The sequence below is a fragment of the Macaca thibetana genome, chromosome 11 (assembly GCF_024542745.1).
Source record: "Macaca thibetana thibetana isolate TM-01 chromosome 11, ASM2454274v1, whole genome shotgun sequence".
Classification (NCBI taxonomy): Eukaryota; Metazoa; Chordata; class Mammalia; order Primates; family Cercopithecidae; genus Macaca; species Macaca thibetana.
Window position 1 is genome coordinate 97,669,545 of NC_065588.1, and position 21,300 is coordinate 97,690,844.

General features: G+C 41.4%; 1 protein-coding gene and 1 non-coding gene across 2 annotated transcripts in view; one reads left to right on the plus strand and one right to left on the minus strand.

Moving 5' to 3' along the window:
- The window catches only part of UTP20 (UTP20 small subunit processome component), a 108,872-nt gene that overhangs the window by 81,066 nt on the left and 6,506 nt on the right, over positions 1-21,300 (plus strand). The window contains exons 44-57 of the mRNA XM_050750205.1: positions 3,265-3,363; positions 4,871-5,038; positions 6,739-6,905; positions 7,824-7,965; positions 9,442-9,558; positions 11,352-11,522; positions 12,059-12,190; positions 12,682-12,792; positions 14,483-14,562; positions 14,998-15,067; positions 15,182-15,364; positions 16,104-16,235; positions 16,894-17,026; positions 20,565-20,752. Of these exons, the coding sequence (XP_050606162.1) occupies positions 3,265-3,363; positions 4,871-5,038; positions 6,739-6,905; positions 7,824-7,965; positions 9,442-9,558; positions 11,352-11,522; positions 12,059-12,190; positions 12,682-12,792; positions 14,483-14,562; positions 14,998-15,067; positions 15,182-15,364; positions 16,104-16,235; positions 16,894-17,026; positions 20,565-20,752 (1,893 nt within the window). The remainder of the gene's footprint in view (positions 1-3,264; positions 3,364-4,870; positions 5,039-6,738; positions 6,906-7,823; positions 7,966-9,441; positions 9,559-11,351; positions 11,523-12,058; positions 12,191-12,681; positions 12,793-14,482; positions 14,563-14,997; positions 15,068-15,181; positions 15,365-16,103; positions 16,236-16,893; positions 17,027-20,564; positions 20,753-21,300) is intronic.
- LOC126931934 (small nucleolar RNA U13) lies at positions 67-168 on the minus strand. The gene has a single exon (XR_007718038.1). It is a non-coding gene; the product is annotated as a small nucleolar RNA U13 (small nucleolar RNA).

Genomic DNA, 21,300 nt, shown 5'->3' on the forward strand with positions numbered 1-21,300 from the left:
TGTTTAGTTCTTTCCTTTAAAAATATTGTTCTACTTCCTTCCAACCTGTCTTTTCTTTTTTTTCCACATCAGGCAGATAATGCCCAACTATTGTAACAAGGTTGAAGGAGACACATCTCACACATAAACACAAAAACCCCATCATCACACTTACAAATTATGAAGCATCCCTTCCTGCCTTTCTGATGAGTTATTCAATTTGTTGCCCCCTTCTTACTAATGTGCTGTTTATCTTGGGCTGCTTTAAAGGCTTTGCCATTATTTTTCAGCAGTTTGATCATGATGTGTCTAAGTGTGGATTTCTTTGGGTTTACTCTGTGTGGCATTTGCTGAGCTTCTTGGCCACATTTGAAGACGATTCAGCCAGTATTTGTTTGTGTTTTTGTTTTGTTTTGTTTTGTTTCTGGAGACAGAGTCTTGCTCTGTCACTCAGGCTGGAGTGCACTGGTATGATCTTGACTTACTACAACTTCCATTTCTCAGGTTCAAGCAATTCGCATCCCTCAGCCTCCCAAGTAGCTGGGATGACAGGCATGAGCCACCACGCCCAGCTAATTGTTTTTGTATTTTTAGTAGCTATGGGGTTTCACCATGTTATCCAGGCTGGTCTCAAATTCCTGGCCTCAAGAGATCTGCCTGCCTCGGCCTTCCAAAATGCTGGGATTACGGACATGAGCGACTGCACCCAGCCCCAGTATTTTTTAAAATAAATTTCCTGCAGTGCACTCTTTCTCCTCTCCTGGGACTCCAGTGAAATGAATGTTTGTTTTTCTCCCACTGGTTCCTGAGGCTGTATTCATATATATAGATACATTTTTTTTTTTTTTTTTTTTTTTTTTTTTGCTATTCTTCCACTCTGTTCCGGTTGGATAATTTCTTTCAGTCTATCTGCAGGTTAACTGACTCTTCCCTCTTTCATATCTTTCTGCAATTGAGTTCATCCAATGAGTTTCTTATTTCAGTTTTTGGGTTTTTCAGTTCTAAAATATTCATTTATTTTTTCTTTAGATCTTCTATTTCTTTGCTGACACTTAATTTTTGCATTCGTTTAAGTCTTTCTGCTAGAAAACTGGGGCTTTATTTTTCCCACTCTGCCATGTGCCTCCTGCAGCTGTGCCCATATCAGGGGCCAAGCAATGGCAAGACAGAAACAGAAAAGCAACTAGACTAGGCCAACCCTCTCAGAACTATAGTTCCAATGAATGTAGAGGAAACTTCCCCTCCCAGAGTTGTAGCTCCGCCCGTCCCCATTTCAAGGCCACTGCCACCACCACAGCATTGCGAGACATGGTCTATTGGGAACTGGACATACAAGGAGGAACACATCTCTGTTCTTGAGGATTCATGCACACATTTTTAAGGAACACCTGAGGTATTTAAATGAGTAGCCCTTTTTTTCTGTAACCATCTGTTCTTCAAATCTATCCCATTATTTGTTAAAATAACTAAATTAGAGTTGAGAGAACAACTGATTTCAGCTTTAGTATTGATCATGTAGACTGTACCAGAATTGTTCTCTTTGAGCATCACTCGTCATCCTCACCGCCACCGAAAGGATTTTTTACAGTTATAGGAAAGTTGGGCACAGTGGTGTGCACCTTTACTGCCAGCGACTCAGGTGGCTGAAGTGGGAGGTGAACACCTTGAGCCCAGGGTGTTCAAAGCCAGCATGACAACATAGCAAGACCCTGTCTCTCTCTCTCTATATAAGTTTCACAGCAAACATTTCAAATACAGATGCTTTTTGACTTTTTTGATGAGATAGTGTCCCAGTAAATCCATCATAAAGTTGAAAAATCATAGATCAAAACAATGTAAGTTGGGAACCTGTCTATATATAAAAGTACTTAAAGATCACAAGTAGAGGCCGAATGCTGTGGCTCACACCTGTAATCCCAGCACTTTGGAAAGCTGAGGTGGGCAGATCACTTGAGGTCAGGAGTTCAAGACCAGCCTGGCCAACATGCTGAAACCCTGTCTCTATTAAAAAATATGTATATATAAAAATTAGCTGGGCATGGTGGCACATGCCTGTAATCCCAGCTACTTTGGAGGCTGAGGCATAAGAATTTCTTGAACCCAGGAGGCAGAGGTTGCAGTGAGCTGAGATCGCACCACTGCACTCCAGCCTGGGCGACAGAACAAAACTCTGCCTCCAAAAAAAAATGAAGGATCACAAGTAAGTACATAAGAAACTATGCCTTTAAGACCCAATCTATGTTTTGACAACTAAATGTGTTTCCTTAGCCTATGACCATTATCTGATATTTACCTTGATAATTTCACAGCCCTAGAAGCAGCATAAAGAATTCAAAAAGCTTGAGAGGCAGGATAACCTGTTGTAGAGCCTGAGACTGGTTTCTAATCTTCACTCCACCAGTTCTTATCCATGACCTCTTTGTGCCTCAGCTTCCTCGTCTAAAAACTGCTCATAATGTAGTACCTACTCCATAGATTGGCTGAGTGAGGCTTAAATGATGTAATACATGCAAGGTATTCATACAGTACCTACCCTGTAGTAAGCGCTCAGGAAACATCAGCTTGGTTGCTATGGGGTGCAAAAACTTGTTTCCTTCATAACCTTTTATTTACAAGCTTTGATTACATTCAACATGGGCAAGCTCCTTAATTCACAGGTTGGTCTTCTTTTTTTAAAGTTCAAGACTCTTGGCCAGGCACAGTGGCTAACGCCTGTAATCGCAGCACTTTGGGAGGCTGAGGCAGGCAGATCACCTGTGGTCAGGAGTTCGAGGTCAGCCTGGCCAACATGATGAAACACCACCTTTACTAAAAGTACAAAAAAATTGGCCAGGCATGGTGCTGAGTGACCGTAATCCTAGCTCCTCGGGAGGCTGAGACAGAAGAATCTCTTGAACTCGGGAGACGGAGGTTGCAGTGAGCCGAGATCGCGCCATTGCACTCCAGCCTGAGCTACAAGAGCAACACTCTGTCTCCAAAATAAATAAATAAATAAATAAAAATAAAGTTCAAGACTCTTGTGCCTCTCTTTATAAATCACTGGCCTGGTTTAGTCCCAACAACAGATCTAAGAATGGTAGTGTGTTTCTGAACACCTTTGGTACGAAGTGATCATTCGGTTATAAGATTTTAGATAGTGAAATAACTGTGTCATTTGTGGAAGCTTCTCCTGGCAATAGAAGACATATAAACTCTGAGTGTGCTCTTTGCAGTGCTTCCTAGATCTGATGTTTTCCTAGTGTGACACTGTTAACATTCATATTGTTACTGTGCATCTTACCTTAGGTCCATGTGCTGACTTTCACTGTTCACATGTTGCTGCAAGGCCTCACCAATAAGCTGCAAGTCGGGGATTTGGACTCTTGTTTGGATATAATGATTGAGGTAAGACTTACAGAAATGAATTCTAATTTTTTTTAAGTGGGCAAATGACACAAAAAAATCAGTTCACAAAATAAGAAATAATAATAGCCCATAAAAATGAAAATAATGTAACACCTCATCTTTTAGATTAGCAGAGGTTTAAAAAGCTAAGACTAAAGCGAGATGGGCACTCTGTCACTGCAAGGAGCTCATCAATTGGTATGATCTTTCCGGAAAGTAAGTTGCCATTTTGTATCAAGAGCTTTTGAAATGAGAAAAGATTTTCAGTCACATCTAAGAATCTATTTTTAAGAAATAAATTATGTTCACAGGAGCTTTATTTATAATACAGTGGGAAATTAATAATAACTTTTAAAATTGGGCTGGATGCTATGGCTCATGCCTGTAACCCTAGCACTTTGGGAGGCTGAGGTGGGCAAATCACTTGAGGCCAGGAGTTCAAAACCAGCCTGGCCATCATGGTGAAACCCGTCTCTAACAAAAATACAAAAATTAGCCAGGCATGGTGGTATGCGCCTATAATCCCAGCTACCCAGGAGGCTGAAGCAGGAGAATTGCTTGAACCTGGAAGGTGTAAGTTTCAGTGAGCACAGATCATGTCACTGCACTTCAGCCTGGGCGACAGAGTGAGACTCTGTCTCAAAAAAAACGAAAAGAAAAAATTGGATAGTGTGCTAATTTGGAGGCTACAATTGTGAAGAGAATAAATTTGCCACATAAGTTTTTGTTCATTTATTTTAAAATGTAGACACTAACATTTTGAATCTCAATTTAAATATTTACATTAGACCAGGCACAGTGGCTCACGCCTGTAATCCCAGCACTTCAGGAGGCTGAGGCGGGTGGATCACTTGAGACCAGGAGTTTGAGACCAGCCTGGGCTGCATGGTGAAACCCCATCTCTGCTAAAAGTACAAAAATTAGTCAGGTGGGGTGGGAAATTCCTGTATTCCCACCTGCTTGGGAGGCTGAGACATAAGAATTGCTTGAACCCAGGAGGTGGAGGTTGCAGTGAGCTGAGATCACACTACTGCACTCCAGCCTGGGTGACAGAGTGGGACTTTGTCTCAAAAAACAAATAATTAATTAGATTAATAATTAGATTGCAAATATTTTTAATTTGTTATTAGAGTGTAAATAATTAATTGGATTGCAAAGATTCTGAGAACTTCTTGAAGGGAAATTAAGCTACTCTTTGGTGCATCAAAAAGAAGTAACTGTCTATACAGTCATACAATTATATATGTACATCTGTGAAGGATTTTTCTTTGTTTCCCATTAGTATCAACCTTTAAGTGTTTCTTATGTGTTTGTTTTTTAAGTAATTGATCCCTAAATTGCATTGAAAACAAGTGCATTCTAAAAGAAATTTCTTCCATCTAATTTGAGCCCAGTCCAACCTGCATTTCTTTGATTAGGACATGTCAGGGCCTCTGTTCAGTAACTGCTTATGTTGGCATATCTTGCTGAGTGCACATTATTGCCATTTGTCCTTTTTCTTCCAAAGATTTTTAACCATGAGTTGTTTGGTGCTGTTGCTGAAGAGAAGGAAGTAAAGCAGATCCTCTCCAAAGTCATGGAAGCACGAAGAAGCAAAAGTTACGACTCTTATGAAATCCTGGGCAAGTTTGTAGGAAAAGATCAGGTTACAAAACTTATCCTTCCCTTGAAAGAGGTAAGGACTTGAATGCAATTCGGGAGATCACAGCATTGGAATCTCATGAGTTCCTAAAAGGAATGATGCGGGGCAACCTGAAACACTGTTCTTGATCATGCATGATTTCCTTAGGTGCTAGGGCTCTAGGACCATATGGCCAGTGAGTGCTTTGATTCAAAAGTCATAGTCCCCAATGTAAACCATGAGATGAGAAAGAAAGGCAACAGGAATTGAGTGGAGATGAATATTATAGCTGGGTCGAGTCAGCAGCTAAGAACATGAAGAAATCCTGAGGCACACAAGCCACATAGTGCTTATCTCTGAGGTTGAGGTTATAAGTAACATTTCTTTATATGTTATGTCCGTGTTTGAAATTTTATTAAGAATTTATTTTAGGCCAGTCATGGTGGCTCACACCTGTAAATCCAGCACTTTGGAAGGCCAAGGCGGCAGGAATTGCTTGAGCCCAGGAGTTCGAGACCAGCCTGGGGCAATATAGCAAGAACCTGTCTCGATTAAAAATGTATATTTACATTTACCAAAAAATTCATTTTAATTATGAGTAAATAGATATTAGAAAGCCTTTGGACACAGGTTGCCACTTCCAGGTTGCCAAGAGGAAGAAAACTGGCATTTATTGACATATTATATTCTAAGCACTGCTACATTCTCTCTCCTAATCTGCACACCCTGTGAGATTGATGGTACTTCCATTTTACAAGTAAGAAAATTCAGGCTTGGCAGGCTTGGAAAGGTAGAAAGGAACATGGTTAAAGAGAAAAGTCAGGATTTAGTTCCAGATCTTTCTGATCCAAGTTCACATTCCTACCATGGTTTCATTCTGCCTCCTGAAGCTCAGGGACTGTAATTTACCCACCTTCCTGTTGATTTCTGTGCCTATTGCAGAGGTGAACGTCAGTAAATGTTATTGATTTATTGGTTTTGTGTATTAAAACTAGAGCAAAGAGCGCTATCTATTGACATTTATTACATTAGGTCTAAATGTTCTGGTGCTAGATGAACTCCATAATTGCTCCTAGAATGCATTTAGTTTTATCTGAGCCTTATCTAAGAATGTTAGATACATTTTGAGGATGAAAAAGAGTCAGCAGAGCACATATATCCGTGATGTATATTACAAAGTCCCTCCAAGGTATTGAGATTTATTAATACTATGTTTCATGCAAGATAATAACTCTGAAGCACCGAGTATTTCCTGAGGTTGCTGATCCTGGTTCCCATTAGGTTCCTCTGATTTGGCCCAATAATTGATATCAGACCCTTAGGCTTGGCCACGGCAGCACTTCATTCTCGTGGTTTCCTATGAGGATTGAATACATTTTGTTGATTTTGTGTGTGTGTGTGTGTTTGCCGCCTCTAAGTTACTCCTGTTAATGTACCAGGAGAGTTGATGTTAACTTAGAAGTCTCAGATCTCTGGCATTGTGCCCTGAGGCCTCACCAGCAGAGAACAGGGAGGGAGTGGAGGAAACCCCGAGGCTCACAAGCCTGCACAGTGGTTCTTCCTGGGGTTGAGAGTATAGGTCACTTTCACCTTATATGTTATATCTGTGTTTGAAATTATGTTAAGAATGTTTTTTAATTAAGAGAAAGCCAAACATATATTAGAAAGCCAATATGTAAAAGAAAACCACCATTATGACAAATCAAAATGCATTTCTGTGTCATCTCAGCATGACATTTGTGTTTTGCCTTTAGATCTTACAAAATACCACAAGTTTGAAACTGGCTCGAAAAGTTCATGAAACTTTACGCCGAATCACAGTGGGATTAATCGTAAATCAGGAAATGACGGCTGAATCCATTCTATTACTCAGTTATGGTTTGATCAGTGAAAATCTTCCCCTGTTAACAGAGAAAGAAAAGTAAGTTGGAAAAAAAAAAACCTGTCATTTAGGTCTCTGCGTCTGATAAGCCATTCTGTGGGTTGTTTTAATACTTTGCTTTAGTAAAAAATAAAATTGTATCCACCTGAGTTCTCAGATGGTACTTTATGGTGTGGTACATTTCAACATGAGATTTTCTCATAAATGAGGTAGCTGTGACAGCAGACAATTATGTTGGCATTTCTCTGATACCATTTTGTTTTAAAGATTTATTGGTTCAAAGATAGGATAGATTTAAAATCTGTATCTTGTATTCTGATTAAACAGAGATTGAGACCTTAAAAGATGTTAAAATATCTTAAAAGCCGAGTGCGGTGGCTCGTGCCTGTAATCCCAGCACTTTGGGAGGCTGAGGTGGGCAGATCACCTGAGGTCAGGAGTTTGAGACCAGCCTGGCCAACTTGGTGAAACCCCGTCTCTCCTAAAAATACAAAAATGAGCCAGACATGGTGCTGGGCGCCTGTAATCCCAGCTACACAGGAGGCTGAGGCAGGAGAATCATTTGAACCCGGGAGGCGGAGATTGCAGTGAGCCGAGATCGCACCACTGCACTTCAGTCTGGGCAACAGAGTAAAAAAAAAAAAAAAAATCTTATATATTAGTAAACTTCCTTTTGTTTCTGTGGTCTAAGAGAGACTCATTGGCATTTATTTTCAGAAATCGAACAAGGGAGTGTCCTGCTGTTGATCTTAATGTAAATATATTGTCCTAGTAACCTTAATCAATAGCCTAATAATCTTCTGTGTCTCATGGTTTGGGGGTTGGGGGGGTGCAAAACCCGAGCAAATGGCACATTATTTAGTGCTGGGCTGTCGTCACTTTAGAAGGGCCACTGTGACTTCTTGGAATGCAGCTGACAGTGTTCTTTCCCCTCTTCTCATGTCACGTGATTGACAGAAATCCAGTAGCCCCAGCACCAGATCCACGTCTGCCACCCCAGAGCTGCCTTCTGCTTCCCCCAACTCCAGTTCGAGGCGGACAGAAAGCTGTTGTGAGCAGGAAAACCAACATGCACATATTTATTGAATCCGGGCTTCGGGTAAGAATTAACCTTAAAATGAGGCTTGCTACTTTCAGGGAGTCTGCACCTTTTAATCTTCTGTTGAATTTCTTTTTTTTTTGAAACAGAGCTTCGCTCTTTTTCCCCAGGCTGGAGTAAAATGGTGCGATCTCGGCTCACTGCAAACTCCCCCTCCCGGGTTCAATCGATTATCCTGCCTCAGCCTTCCGAGTAGCTGGGATTACAGGCATGCGCCACCACCCCAGCTAATTTTGTATTTTTAGTAGAGACGGGGTTTCTCCATGTTGGTCAGGCTGGTCTTGAACTCCCGACCTCAGGTGATCCACCTGCCTCGGCCTCCCAAAGTGCTGGGATTACAGGTGTGAGCCACCACGACCGGCCTTCTGTTGAATTTCTAGTACTGCTCACTTCCATTGGAAATGCCTTACTGTAAATACATTTTAGATTTTTTTTTTTTTACAGGTGCATTGGTCCATTTACTATTTATCTCTTCCAGCACTTACATTAAAAGATGTAACTGTCCCAGAATTAATGATTCTGCTCTAATATGTATTAAGGTCTTACTAGTGCTTTGCCCATGAGCCCCTCTGAACTACTTTGAATTTTTTTAAAAGACGGTGAGTGGCCAGACATGGTGGCTCACACCCATAATCCCAGCACTTCGGGAGGCTAAGGCAGGAGGATCACTTGAGGAGAGGAGTCTGAAACCAGCCTGGGCAACGTAGCAAGACTCTGTCTCTACAAAAAAAAAAAAAAATTATTTTTTAATTTGCCAGGTGTGATGACATGTACCTGTAGTCCTAGTTACTCAGGAGGGTAAGGTGGGAGAATCACTTGAGCCCAGGAGTTTGAGGCTGCAGTGAGCTATTATTGCACCACTGCACTCCAGCATGGACAATATAGTGAGACCCTGTCTCTAAATAAATAACAGTAATAATAATGAAATAAAAGATGGTGAGCTTTTAAAAGAACAAATCTGATCATTTCCTTTTTAAAACCCTTCATTGACTCGCACTTTTCTAACACACGTTCCAGCCACCGTGGCTTCCCTCCCCATCTAGAAAGTCACCATACTCTTTCCTGCCCTAGGAGCTCACCACCCACTCTTTGCTCTACCAGATTCCCACAGAACTCTCAAAGCACCCTACCTGTACATGTCATTATTTCCTTAGAGTCTGCCTAAGATCCATCAAGGCAGAGACCATGTCCATCCTGGTTGTTGCCATGTCCTGCGTACTGAGCCAGTGCCTGGAATCACAGTAGATCCTGAGAAAATGGACTCTGGTAAACAGACGTAGCATCTCAGCTGCACAGCAAGCTCTCACCTTGACTTACTGAGACCCTCTCAGGCAGTTTGTCATTCCTTAAAAAAATTTTATCATTTCAAATAGAAGTATCTTAACATTTGCTTTTCTCTAAAGGTCATTTCACATTTACCTAACTCATCTGGTCTAATGGGCAACTAATGTGAAATATCTTTCTGAACCCTGTTAGCTGCTGCATCTGAGTCTGAAGACTTCCAAGATCAAGTCTTCAAGTGAGCATGTCCTGGAAATGCTGGATCCTTTTGTGTCTCTCCTCATAGACTGCCTGGGCTCCATGGATGTGAAGGTAAGCATCGGTTTGCACTCTGCACTGGAGCATTTTCTCCTTCAGAGGAACTATGTTTTGCAGAATACCTAATGGTTATGCTTGGGCTCAAGCTTTATGAGATGATTGAGGTTTTTTTGTTTGGTTGGTTGGTGGGTTTTTTGGTTTTTTTTTTTTGAGACAGAGTCTAGCTCTGTCACCCAGACTGGAGTGCAATGGTGTGATCTTGACTCATTGCAACCTCCACCTCCCAGGTTCAAGGGATTCTTCTGCCTCAGCCTCGCCTCAGCCTCCCAAGTAGCGGGGACTACAGGCGCACATCACCATGCCCGGCTAACTTTTGTATTTTTAGTAGACACAGGGTTTCATCATGTTGGCCAGACTGGTCTTGAACCCCTGACCTCAGATGATCCGCCCACCTCGGCCTCCTAAAATGCCGGGATTACAGGCGTGAACCACTGTGCCTGGCCGAGATGATTGAGTTTTTAAAGGGATTTATGACATCATGAACCACCACTATTTGCTACATTAAATCACTTCCCAATTTACTAATTCTATAAATTTGGATAGACTTAAGAGTTTTAAAAGCCCTCCTAGGTACATTAAGTATTTCATTTGATCCTCACAACTTCATGAGGGTGAAGGATTTTGTCCCCTTACCAGTCATCATCATTGTCACCTTTGTTACTATGACTGCTCCATGCTGTGAATCCGAAGAACATTATTTCTGATCCTCACAACCCTCCCTGAGGCATATATTCTTACTATTTCTGTTTTATAAATGAGAAAATTAGGGCGAGGGTCTAAGTACAGGTCTAGGCTATGAACCTAGGTCTGTCAGACTCCAATACCTACACAGGTCCCATTTTTCTCATATCACCTGCTTTACAGATGAAGGTGCCGAGAGGTTAAGTAACATCTCTAGAGTCATCAGTTGCAGAGCTGGGATGTAAGCCAACGTCTTTCTGACTGCCCAGCTCGCTCTTCTGTGTCTTAATCCAGCCTACTGAGGAGCTCTCAGCAGCCAGAGCAGCACAGGTATTATTAGATAGAGCTGAACTAGCTGATCCAGGTGCTTTCAAAGGTTTGGCCTTGGAGGTTCAGGGAGCTCAGCACACTTTTTCCATATCTTTTGCAATAGCACTGAACTATATGAACTGTTAGTCAGTTGTTCCTATGCTTAATTTCTGAGTTAACCATCTGCTGCGTAAGTGCAGAGATAGTATCCTTTTTATCTTTGTATTTATAATACCCAGTAGAGTGCCTTGTATACCTAATTCAAGCTTAGTAAGGGTAGATTACATTGAAGTACCATTCTAGAAAACATAAAAGTCATTTAAGATGTATTTTTCCAAAAAGAATTGTAAAATTGACCAACCTATCCAAATCATATAACCTCCATAAACCCCTATCAGTAGGTTAAAAATATGGCCGGGCTTGGTGGCTCGGGCCTGTGACCCCAGCTCTTGGGAGGCTGAGGCAGGAGGATTGCTTGAGCACAGGAGTTCAAGACCAGCCCAAAAATGTTTAAACAAAGATTAAATTATGAAAAGAATATGGTGCCTTTTCTTATTTCCTTATGATCTACCATCATAAGGATCCATTGTTACGGATAAGCAATAAATTCTTCTACAACCAGGAAATGGAAACGTCTTTGTCTTCTTACATTTTGGGCACAGTTCTTCCAGAGTGGGCTGGGCTTAGCATCTTATTTATTCAGCACAATCATTTAAAGAGTCTGCATAGCCTCAGGTGCTGGATTGTTGGATTCGGTCACATCACAAGTTGGTGGTGTTTTGTTTTGTTTTTTTCAGGTGATCACGGGTGCTCTACAATGCCTCATCTGGGTCTTGAGGTTCCCGCTACCTTCCATAGAAACAAAAGCAGAGCAGCTGACAAAACACCTCTTCCTTCTGCTGAAGGACTATGCAAAGCTCGGGGCTGCCAGGGGCCAGAACTTCCACCTGGTGGTCAATTGTTTCAAGGTGAGATGTCTTCACTTGCACTTGGAAAAAGCCAGGATGGAGCCGGATGCAGTGGCTTACACCTATAATCCCAGCACTTTGGGAGGCTGAGGTGGGAGGACTGCTTGGACCTAAGAGTTCAAGACCAGCTTGGTCAGCTTAACGAGACCCTGTCTCTACATTAAAAAAAAAAAAATTAACTGGGCATGGTGATGTCTACCTGTAGTCCCAGCTACTTGGGATGCTGAGGCAGGACGATCACTTGACAGGAGTTAGAGGCTGCAGTGGGCGATGATCACATCACTGCACTCCAGCCTGGGTGACAGAGCGAGACCCTGGCTCATAAAAAACTAGAACCAGGATTAACATCAAAGTTAGTTTTCCCCATTGCCCTTTGTGGTTATGGCCAGAATTTTTTCCAGAGCAATTTGCCAAGGCTAGAGGGCTGGCATCCTGTGTGGAAAAGCATACTTGTGTGTTGTGTTAAGTCCTTGTCATTTCACTGGATCCCAACTGTGGGATGTGCTGGCTGTTAACATCACTATTGTAACTCGCAGTGTGTGACCATACTTGTCAAGAAAGTCAAGTCTTACCAGATAACTGAAAAACAGCTCCAAGTTCTACTGGCCTATGCTGAGGAGGACATTTACGATACTTCAAGACAAGCCACTGCCTTTGGTCTTCTGAAGGTATGGTGTCACCAGAATGTTGACTGTTACAGTTATGAGCTTCACAGCAGGTATTTTGAACACATGGATCATGGTGTTTTGATTAGCTGTAGACTTCTGAAATTGAGTAATTTGTAAAGATTATTATGATTTTGGTGGGTCAATTACAGGCAAACATTTGCTTATGAAAAATGTTTAAATGTGAGCTCTGTATTAACATTTCCAGGGAATTCTGTACAAATACAGGTATTATCTTTTTATTTATATGTTTTTCTTCTTAGTGTAGTAAAATGTACATAACATAAAACTCACCATTTTTAAAAATTCACAATTTTTACCAATTTGAAGTGTGCGTTTAAGTGTTGTGTGTTCTTTGTGCTTAAGTGTGTATCCTTTTTCTTTTGAAGTTACTTTACTATGTTTGAAAATTTCCTGTGATTGCTTTAGCATCAATTCTGCTTCCATCCATCTGCAGCAGAACACATGAAATGAGTGTGTCTTTTGTGTCTTAGGCAATTTTATCAAGAAAGCTGTTGGTCCCAGAAATCGATGATGTCATGCGGAAAGTATCCAAGTTGGCAGTCTCTGCACAAAGTGAACCTGCCAGGGTCCAGTGCAGACAGGTTTGTAGAGAGCACTTATCCCCATAGCAAGGGCTGGGCCCTGCCGCGTCTGTCTGACAGAGGTGTCAACATTGGCTGAATTCTGAAGACTACCTTGTGTCATGTTGGTGCTTTATGCTGAGACTCGGGCATCCTGGTGCAGGAGGTTAGGGGAGGCTTTTCTGGGGACTGACAGGCCGGCCAAAATTTGAAGGAAGAAAAAGGCTTAGTTTTACCGGTGAGAGGGCAGTAGAGGCTTGAGGTGAGTGAGAGGCTAGCTTGGTTGAGGAGCTCAACACAGGTAAGTGAATTGAGGGGTGGGGAGCCAGGTTGGGCAGGCCCTTGTGGTCTTGTTAAAGATTTTGGGCTTTGTTTTTTTGGTTTTTTTTTTTGAGATGGAGTCTCGCTCTGTTGCCAGGCTGGAGTGCAGTGGTGTGATCTCAGCTCACTGCCACCTCCGCCTCCCATTTTCAAGCGATTCTCCTGGCTCAGCCTCCCGAGTAGCTGGGACTACAGGCGCCCGCCACCATGCCCAGCTAATTTTTGTATTTTTAGTAGAGATGAAGTTTTACCATGTTGGCCAGGATGGTCTCGATCTCTTGACCTTGTGATCCACCCACCTTGGCCTCCCAGCGTGCTGGGATTACAGGCGTGAGCCACGGCGCCCGGCAGGGCTTTTTCTAAGAATAGTAAGGAGCTATTTAAATCCTTAGGGAGAGGAGTGACAGGATCAGGTTTGTATCTATACATCTGTCAATATCTAATTTTATGAGCACATACTGTGCCCAAGGAGGTGGAAAGGTCTAAGTTGGAAATAGGAACTCAGGGTTGCAGGTGGATTTGGGCTGCTGAGGAGGCCAGGAAGGGAAGATGCATGTCTCTGGAAATAATTGCTTGGCTACTATTAGGAAGAAGAAGGGTCAACTACTATTAAGCACTAGCTGTGTGCCTAGCATTTTAAATGCATGACCTCTGTTTACAAGTACCCTTCAGAAGAAACAGTATCCCCATTTTATGGCTAGGGAAAAGCAGGCTTTGGAAACTTGAATGATGTCACTTAGTTCTCACGGTTTATTAATAAAGGAGGCTAGATACTACAGTGGTTTGAAAGTGCAGCCTTTGGACACAGACTAGGCATGGAATTCTGGCAGTGTCACCTGAGCAAGTTTCTTATTGTCTCTGTACCAACTTTATTCCCTTCAACTAGAAAGTGGGCTATTATCACGTACTTCCTATGGGAATGATGAGATTTAACTGAGAGACACTGAACGCAGTGCTTGGCACATAGAGGGTTTATAGTAAATGCATTATCAGTATTGATATTATCACCATGTTGTTACTCTTGTTGAAGGGGAGATACCAGGTTGGACCACAGTCCGTACTGTGGCACACCTGTCACCACCTGTCACAGAGAGATCAGCTTCCAACCTGTGGGCTTAGATTTGAAGTCTTAAACTACAGTGCCAGTGGCGGGCCAGGACTTGCCTCTGTCAGGCACCATAGGGCAGGACCAGATAAATGGTGGGAGAAATGAAAGGTCACAGCTGGTATTGACGTTATAGGCAGATTTAGCTGGAGTCCATTGGAAAGCCTGATTGATTGCCATTCTTGAAAGTTTTTATAACCTACCAATGAGTTCCAGAAAGCAGCTTAGGAAACAGGAATATTGGAGACGAGGTCCAAATAATCATCTGTGTGACTTTTGTTCCAGGTTTTTCTGAAATATATTCTTGACTATCCCCTGGGTGACAAACTGAGACCAAACTTGGAATTCATGCTCGCCCAACTGAAGTAAGCTTAGCTGTTAACAACGACGGGCGGAGGGCAGTTTCTTCTTTCACTTTAACATGGCGGCTGTCTTAAAAAGGACGAGGCCTAAGCATAATGGTGCATTCTCTGAGCATATTGTTATATGACTCATTAACTCGATAATCAGACATTGTGCTTGGCTTCATATAGCCTTTCTCTGAGTTGCTTTTCAACCTAGTTTAACTGTTGATTGTCCTAAGAGTCCACTTAGGAGAATGTTGAAATCTGACACAATTGCATTTAAAACTGCACAATGGTAGCTTAATGGATATATACAAGCATTAAAAGTAGGGAAACAGAACATTTTCCATTTTTTAAAGAAGTAAACTGACACCTTGATACAACATTTTACATTTTTTAATAATTATTGGTAAATTTAGAAGATACTAACAAATCCACCTAATGTCCTTCCTCTAGTTACGAACATGAGACCGGGAGAGAGTCCACCTTGGAAATGATCGCCTATCTCTTTGACACGTTCCCTCAGGTACTGTGACCCCAGAGATAAGCCCCGTGACCCCCGGAAGTCCTCAGTCCCCCTTTGCTAGAGCATCTGTAGGAATTCCGTTCTGAGTGCTCACACATGCCTCTTTTCTTTTAGGGGCTGCTCCATGAGAACTGTGGAATGTTCTTTATCCCTCTTTGTCTAATGACGATCAATGATGACTCTGCCACATGCAAAAAGATGGCATCCATGACCATCAAGTCCCTACTTGGTAAAATCAGCCTCGAGAAAAAAGACTGGCTGTTTGATATGGTTACCACTTGGTTTGGAGCAAAAAAGGTGTGCATTGCTGTTAGTCACAGTTCAGTGACAAGTATTAGCTTTGGGGATCATAGTTTAAGTAAGAATATATGTTATACACTGTTGAATTGGTTTTGTTCTCCACATAGTGTTATTTTTGTCTGATTATGCAAATAGTATATTCTTAAAGTTTCCCAAAGTGTAAGAAGTTATAGAAAGTAATATAAAAATCACCTGTATTCGTACTATGTTATTGTTAGGAAAGTATTCCGCTACATGAATGTATCATAAATTACTTAACCAGCTCCTAATGATGAATACCTTTGTTTCCAATTTTACATATTCGATTTCTGAAATGTAATTTTCATCCTTTTATCCACTTGGTACCTCTCCCACCATCATTGTTGGCCCATCTTTGTGAAACATAAACAACACATGCCCTGTGTTAATGAGTAACTTGTTGCGTACCCACTTAATGTGGGGTGGGCATGAGACTTCTTTCCATTTCCTTTTCATTGAAAATGGAAAAAAAAAATATTAAAGTACTCAGTGGATAATAGTAATGCCTCTTTTTAAAACGTTATTCTTGAGTGTAAAAATTTCCCCACATTTTGTATATTGGCCATCAAAGCCTCATAATTTACTGATTTCTGGCATCAGAAAGAAATGTATATTGTCTCTGAATGTTGAGGACAAAATAATGCCCACCTTTGTTTTACAGTTTCAGAAAAGGCCTCCCAAGTTCTCTTGACATTGTCTTGTGGTTTATTTTTGGTAGCGCTTAAATAGACAGCTTGCTGCCCTGATCTGTGGCTTGTTTGCGGAAAGTGAAGGAGTTGATTTTGAGAAAAGACTTGGAACGGTCCTTCCTGTGATTGAAAAGGAAATTGATCCTGAAAACTTTAAAGATGTAAGTAATTTGCTAGGGAATACAACTTTTCTGACTTAGAGTTTTACTTGTGGTGATGTAGCTAACAGATTAGATATTAGCTTATAGGTTAAATATTTATATTTATAGCTAACTGATTAAATATTTGTGTTCAAACAGTGTCTTTTATCCTAAAAGCAAAAATTCGGTGTAGTTGGAACTTAAATGAGCGCTATAGCCAGGCATGGTAGCGCATGCCTGTAGGAGGCATGAGGCAGGAGGACCGTGCCACTATACTCCAGCCTGGCTAACAGAGCAAGACCCTGACTCAAAAAAAAAAGGGGGGGGGGCCCGTTGGGAGATTAGAATTAAAGTATCTTCATGGTATATGAAGATCAAAGGTTCTCAACTCGGGCAATTTTGCCCCCCCAGGTGACATTTGGCAATGTCTGGAAACATTTTTTATTGTCACAACTGGAGGGTGGAGTTGCTACTGGCGTCTAGAACATAGAGGAGCTGGGATGCTGGTAACATCCTACAGTGCCCATGGCAGCCCCCACAGCAAAGGATCATCTGGCCCACAATGTCAGGAGTGCCAAGAGAGGTTCCGAAACGGGTGGATTTACATGCTGGAGTAAAAATGTCCATCAGATACTTTCAGATTGTTGTTTATATTGATTTACATCTGTCTTGTTTTTAGATCATGGAAGAAACTGAAGAAAAAGCTGCAGATCGCCTTCTGTTTAATTTTCTTACACTGATAACTAAACTTATCAAGGAATGTAATATTATTCAGTTTACCAAACCCGCTGAGACTTTGAGTAAAATCTGGAGTAAGTTTTCCTTTTTTATTTAAATCTAAAAACAAATACATTTGTTGTCATAGAATTACTGAAAGTAGATTTGAGAAATTCGAATATGAATACTTCAGAAAGTATACAATGTCAGGAAAAGAGTGCATGAGAAAAAACTTAAAAGGTTATTTCAGAGTGATTACAGTGAAAATATTTCCTTCTGAAAAAAAAAAAACATACCTATGATTTCATAAGTAATACTTTTCATTTATAAAAGAAAGAATATTTATTCTGGGGAAATAAAAGGAAGTGAAAAAATTCTCAAAGTCCTGTTTGGTAGTTAATAATTTCAGATATGTGTCTCTTTTTTTCCTATTTATTTATTTTCCCTCAGGTACAACTGAGAAGTAAAAACTATATATTTATGGTGTACAATGTATTGTTTTGATATATGCACTTGTGGTCTATATTTCCATCCAGTCTTTCTTTTGTTCAATAGGCATAGGGTTTTTTTTTGAGAGGTTGTTTAGTTCCATATAAACTTTGATATCCTGTTTGTACCTGAGTAAGCATATTACTATCTATAACACACCTAGTAGATATCTTTTTAAATAGCTATATAGTAGTCCGTTATGTACATATGCCATTATTTACTACATGATTTCACAAGTTGTCACACAATTGTGCATCACCTAACAATAGAGATACGTTCTGAGAAATATGTCGTTATGCGATTTTGTTGTTTGAACTTCCTAACAGTATACTTAGACAAATCTAGATGGTATAGCCTATTACACCCTTAGACTATGTGGTCCAGCCTATTGCTAAAAACCTGTACAGCATGTACTGTACTGAATACTGTAGGCATTTGTAACACAGGGTCTTTGTGTATCAAAATGTAGCCAGACATAGAAAGGGTACAGTAAAAATACAGTGTGTATTTTTTTTTTAATGAGTAGTGCCAAACTGTTTTATAATCTTATGGAACCACTTCTTTTTTTTCTTTTGTTTTTTTTTTCTTCGAGACAGAGTCTTGCTCTGTCACCCAGACTGGAGGGCGATGGCACAATCTCGGCACACTACAACCTCCTCTGCCTCTCAGGCTCAAGTGATTCTTCTGCCTTAGCCTCCCAAGTAGCTGGGATTACAGGCACATGCTACCACACCCGGCTAATTTTTGTATTTTTATAGAGATGGGGTTTCACCATATTGGCCAGGCTGGTCTTGAACTCCTGACCTCAGGTGATCCACCTGCCTCGGCCTCCCAAAGTGCTGGGATTACAGGCGTGAGCCACTGCGCCTGGCCAGGACCACGACTTATGTGGTCTGTTGTTAAATGAAATAAAGTATTCACCTGGTTTAAGAGCCAGAACTCAGATTTTGTGAGAAATAACAAGGTTACCATATGACCTACTCAGGTGTGGCTTCATTGCAACATGGCCAGATTATTACAAAGATTCGTATAGATCAAAAGTAAAAATATGTCTATGAAATATAGCAGCAAAGACTAAAACTGAGATATGACATGGTTAATCTATCCTGTTCCCCAACACCCACATTATAAAACTTTTTTTTTTTTTTTTGAGACAGAGTCTCGCTCTGTCGCCAGGCTGGAGTGCTGTGGTGCGATCTCAGCTCGCTGCAACCTCTGCCTTCCAGGTTCAAGCGATTCAACTGCCTTAGCCTCCTGAGTAGCTGGGACTGCAGGTGCGTGCCACCACACCCAGCTAATTTTTGTATTTTTAGTAGAGACAGGGTTTCACCATGTTGGCCAGGATGGTCTCCATCTCTTGACCTCCACCTGCCTCGGCCTCCCAACTAGGTGCTAGGATTACAGGCATGAGGCATGCATCCAGCCTAAAACTTTTTTCTTTTCTTTTTCCTTTACACAGAGGAGAGATACAGCAGGGAAGGGGAAGTTTGGGGCTCAGTGGAGTGGTGGTCACTGGGGAGGGGTCACACTCAAGGCCAGTGTTTTTTTGAAGATAATTTTTAGACCATTAGTGTAGTCAGACTTTTAATTTGCTTATTTAGCATGCCCATCTTTCATTATGTGTTTAAGTTCTTTATAAGCATTGGAAAATAAGATTAATACTGTCTGTGCTGCCTCCTAAGAACTTTGTTGATGGTTAAATGAGATCATGTTCATGAAAATGTTAGGGTCTGGGCTGGGCATGGTGGCTCATGCCTATCATCCCAGCACTTTGGGAGGGTGAGGCTTGCAGATTGCTTGAGCTCAGGAGTTCGAGACCAGCATGGGCAACATGGCAAAACCCCATCTCTACAAAAAGTACTTTCTGAGTACGGCGTATGGAGAATGGCCATGTAGCCAAAAATGCTGAAGAATTAAGAGTTGGAAGGTCAGATCAAGCTGGGGCCCAGGCCTGGCTCTGCCTGTTATAGCTTAGCATGTCACACAGCCTCTCTGGAACACTTGTTTCTTCATCTGTGAGATAGAAATTATAATTCCAACATCACAGAATTGTTATGAGATAATACATGTAACACAATTAGCCCTGTCCCTGGCATATAGAAAACCTTCAGTAAGTAGATGATAGCTTTACAGGCAGCTACTTGGAGCCACCAATTCTACTGATTAGAAACAAGCCTATACCTATATACATACTTATATTACCTTAGAAAATGTAACTGTTGGCCAGGCGCGGTGGCTCACACCTGTAATCCCAGCCCTTTGGAAGGCTGAGGCAGGTGGATTGCTTAAGGAGTTTAATACCAGCCTGGCCAACATGATGAAACCCTGTCTCTACTAAAAATACAAAAATTAGCTGGGTGTGGTAGTGAGTGCCTGAGTAACAGTTACTCAGGAGGCTGAGGCAGGGGCATTGCTTGAACCCAGGAGGCAGAGGTTGTAGTGAGCCAAGAGTATACCGCTGCACTCCAGCCTGGGCGATGGGAACGAAACCCTGTCTCAGAAAAATTAAAAAAAAAAAAAAGAAAATGTAACTGTTAATGTCACCTTACCTCCCTTGAATCTGAAACTAGTTCTTATGAAACTAGTCTGTTTGTACCCCAGTAGAGTCATTTAACCACTCTAGGAGTTGGTTTTCTAGTCGTTTCCAGTGCCTCTTCCACCTCACTTCTCTCTAGCTTCTGTGGGCTTTTGGGAAGCAAGGACTATTTGTCTTTTTCTAAATTGATGCCTAATTATACCTACTTATGGGGTATCTATGATATTTTGATACATGCATACAATGTCCAGTGATCCAATTGGGGTAACGAGAATATCCTTCCCCTTGAACTTATTATCTTTTTGTGTTGGGAACATTTCAAATCTTCCAGCTATTTTGAAATGTGCAATACATCAGTGTTAACCGTAGTCACCCTACTGTGCTGTCTAACATGAAACTTATTCCTTCTATCTAATTCTATTTTTGTACACATTAACCAATCTCTTTTCATCTCCTGCCCCCACTTCCCAGCCACTGACCTATTTTGTTCATATTTGGTTCCCCACTCCAAACACATAATACTCTGTAAATGCTTCACTTCGTCATATTTACCTCTAAACAATCAGGAAGGCCATTTGACATCCGTGAATGCTTTTTGGTTTCCTTAGGTCATGTGCACTCTCACCTGAGACATCCACACAACTGGGTGTGGCTCACAGCAGCCCAGATTTTTGGATTACTCTTTGCCTCTTGCCAGCCAGAGGAGCTTATTCAAAAATGGAATACCAAAAAGACTAAAAGAAACCTCCCAGAACCTGTAGCAATCAAGTTCCTAGCCAGTGACCTTGACCAAAAGGTAAGTTTTCTGTCAAACCTTTTCCTTCCCTCGTGACTGTAAGACGTTCCTTCTGGTTCATGTAACTATCTTTGAGCCAGCCCTTGGGAGAAACTCTTCCAACCAACAATTTGTTGTACAGGTGAATCAATAGGAATATTAGTCACTGGAGAGGGGCACTCTCAAGGCCAGGGTTTTTTCAAAGATAATTTTTAGACCATTAGTGTAGTTAGACTTTTAATTTGCTTATTTAGCATGCCCATCTTCCATTATATGTTTAGGTTATTTATTTATTTTTTTTTTCCTTTTTTGAGGTGGAGTCTCACTCTGTCACCCAGGCTGGAATGCAGTGGTGTGATCTCGGATCACTGCAACCTCCGCCTCCTGAATTCAAGGGATTCTTCTGCCTCAGCCTCCTGAGTACCTGGGATTACAAGCGCGTGCCACCACGCCCAGCTAATGTTTAAGTTCTTTATCAGCATTGGAAAATAAGATTAATACTGTCTGTCTTGCCTCCTAATAACCTTGTTGATGTAAATGAGATCACGTTCATGAAAATGTCAGGGGCC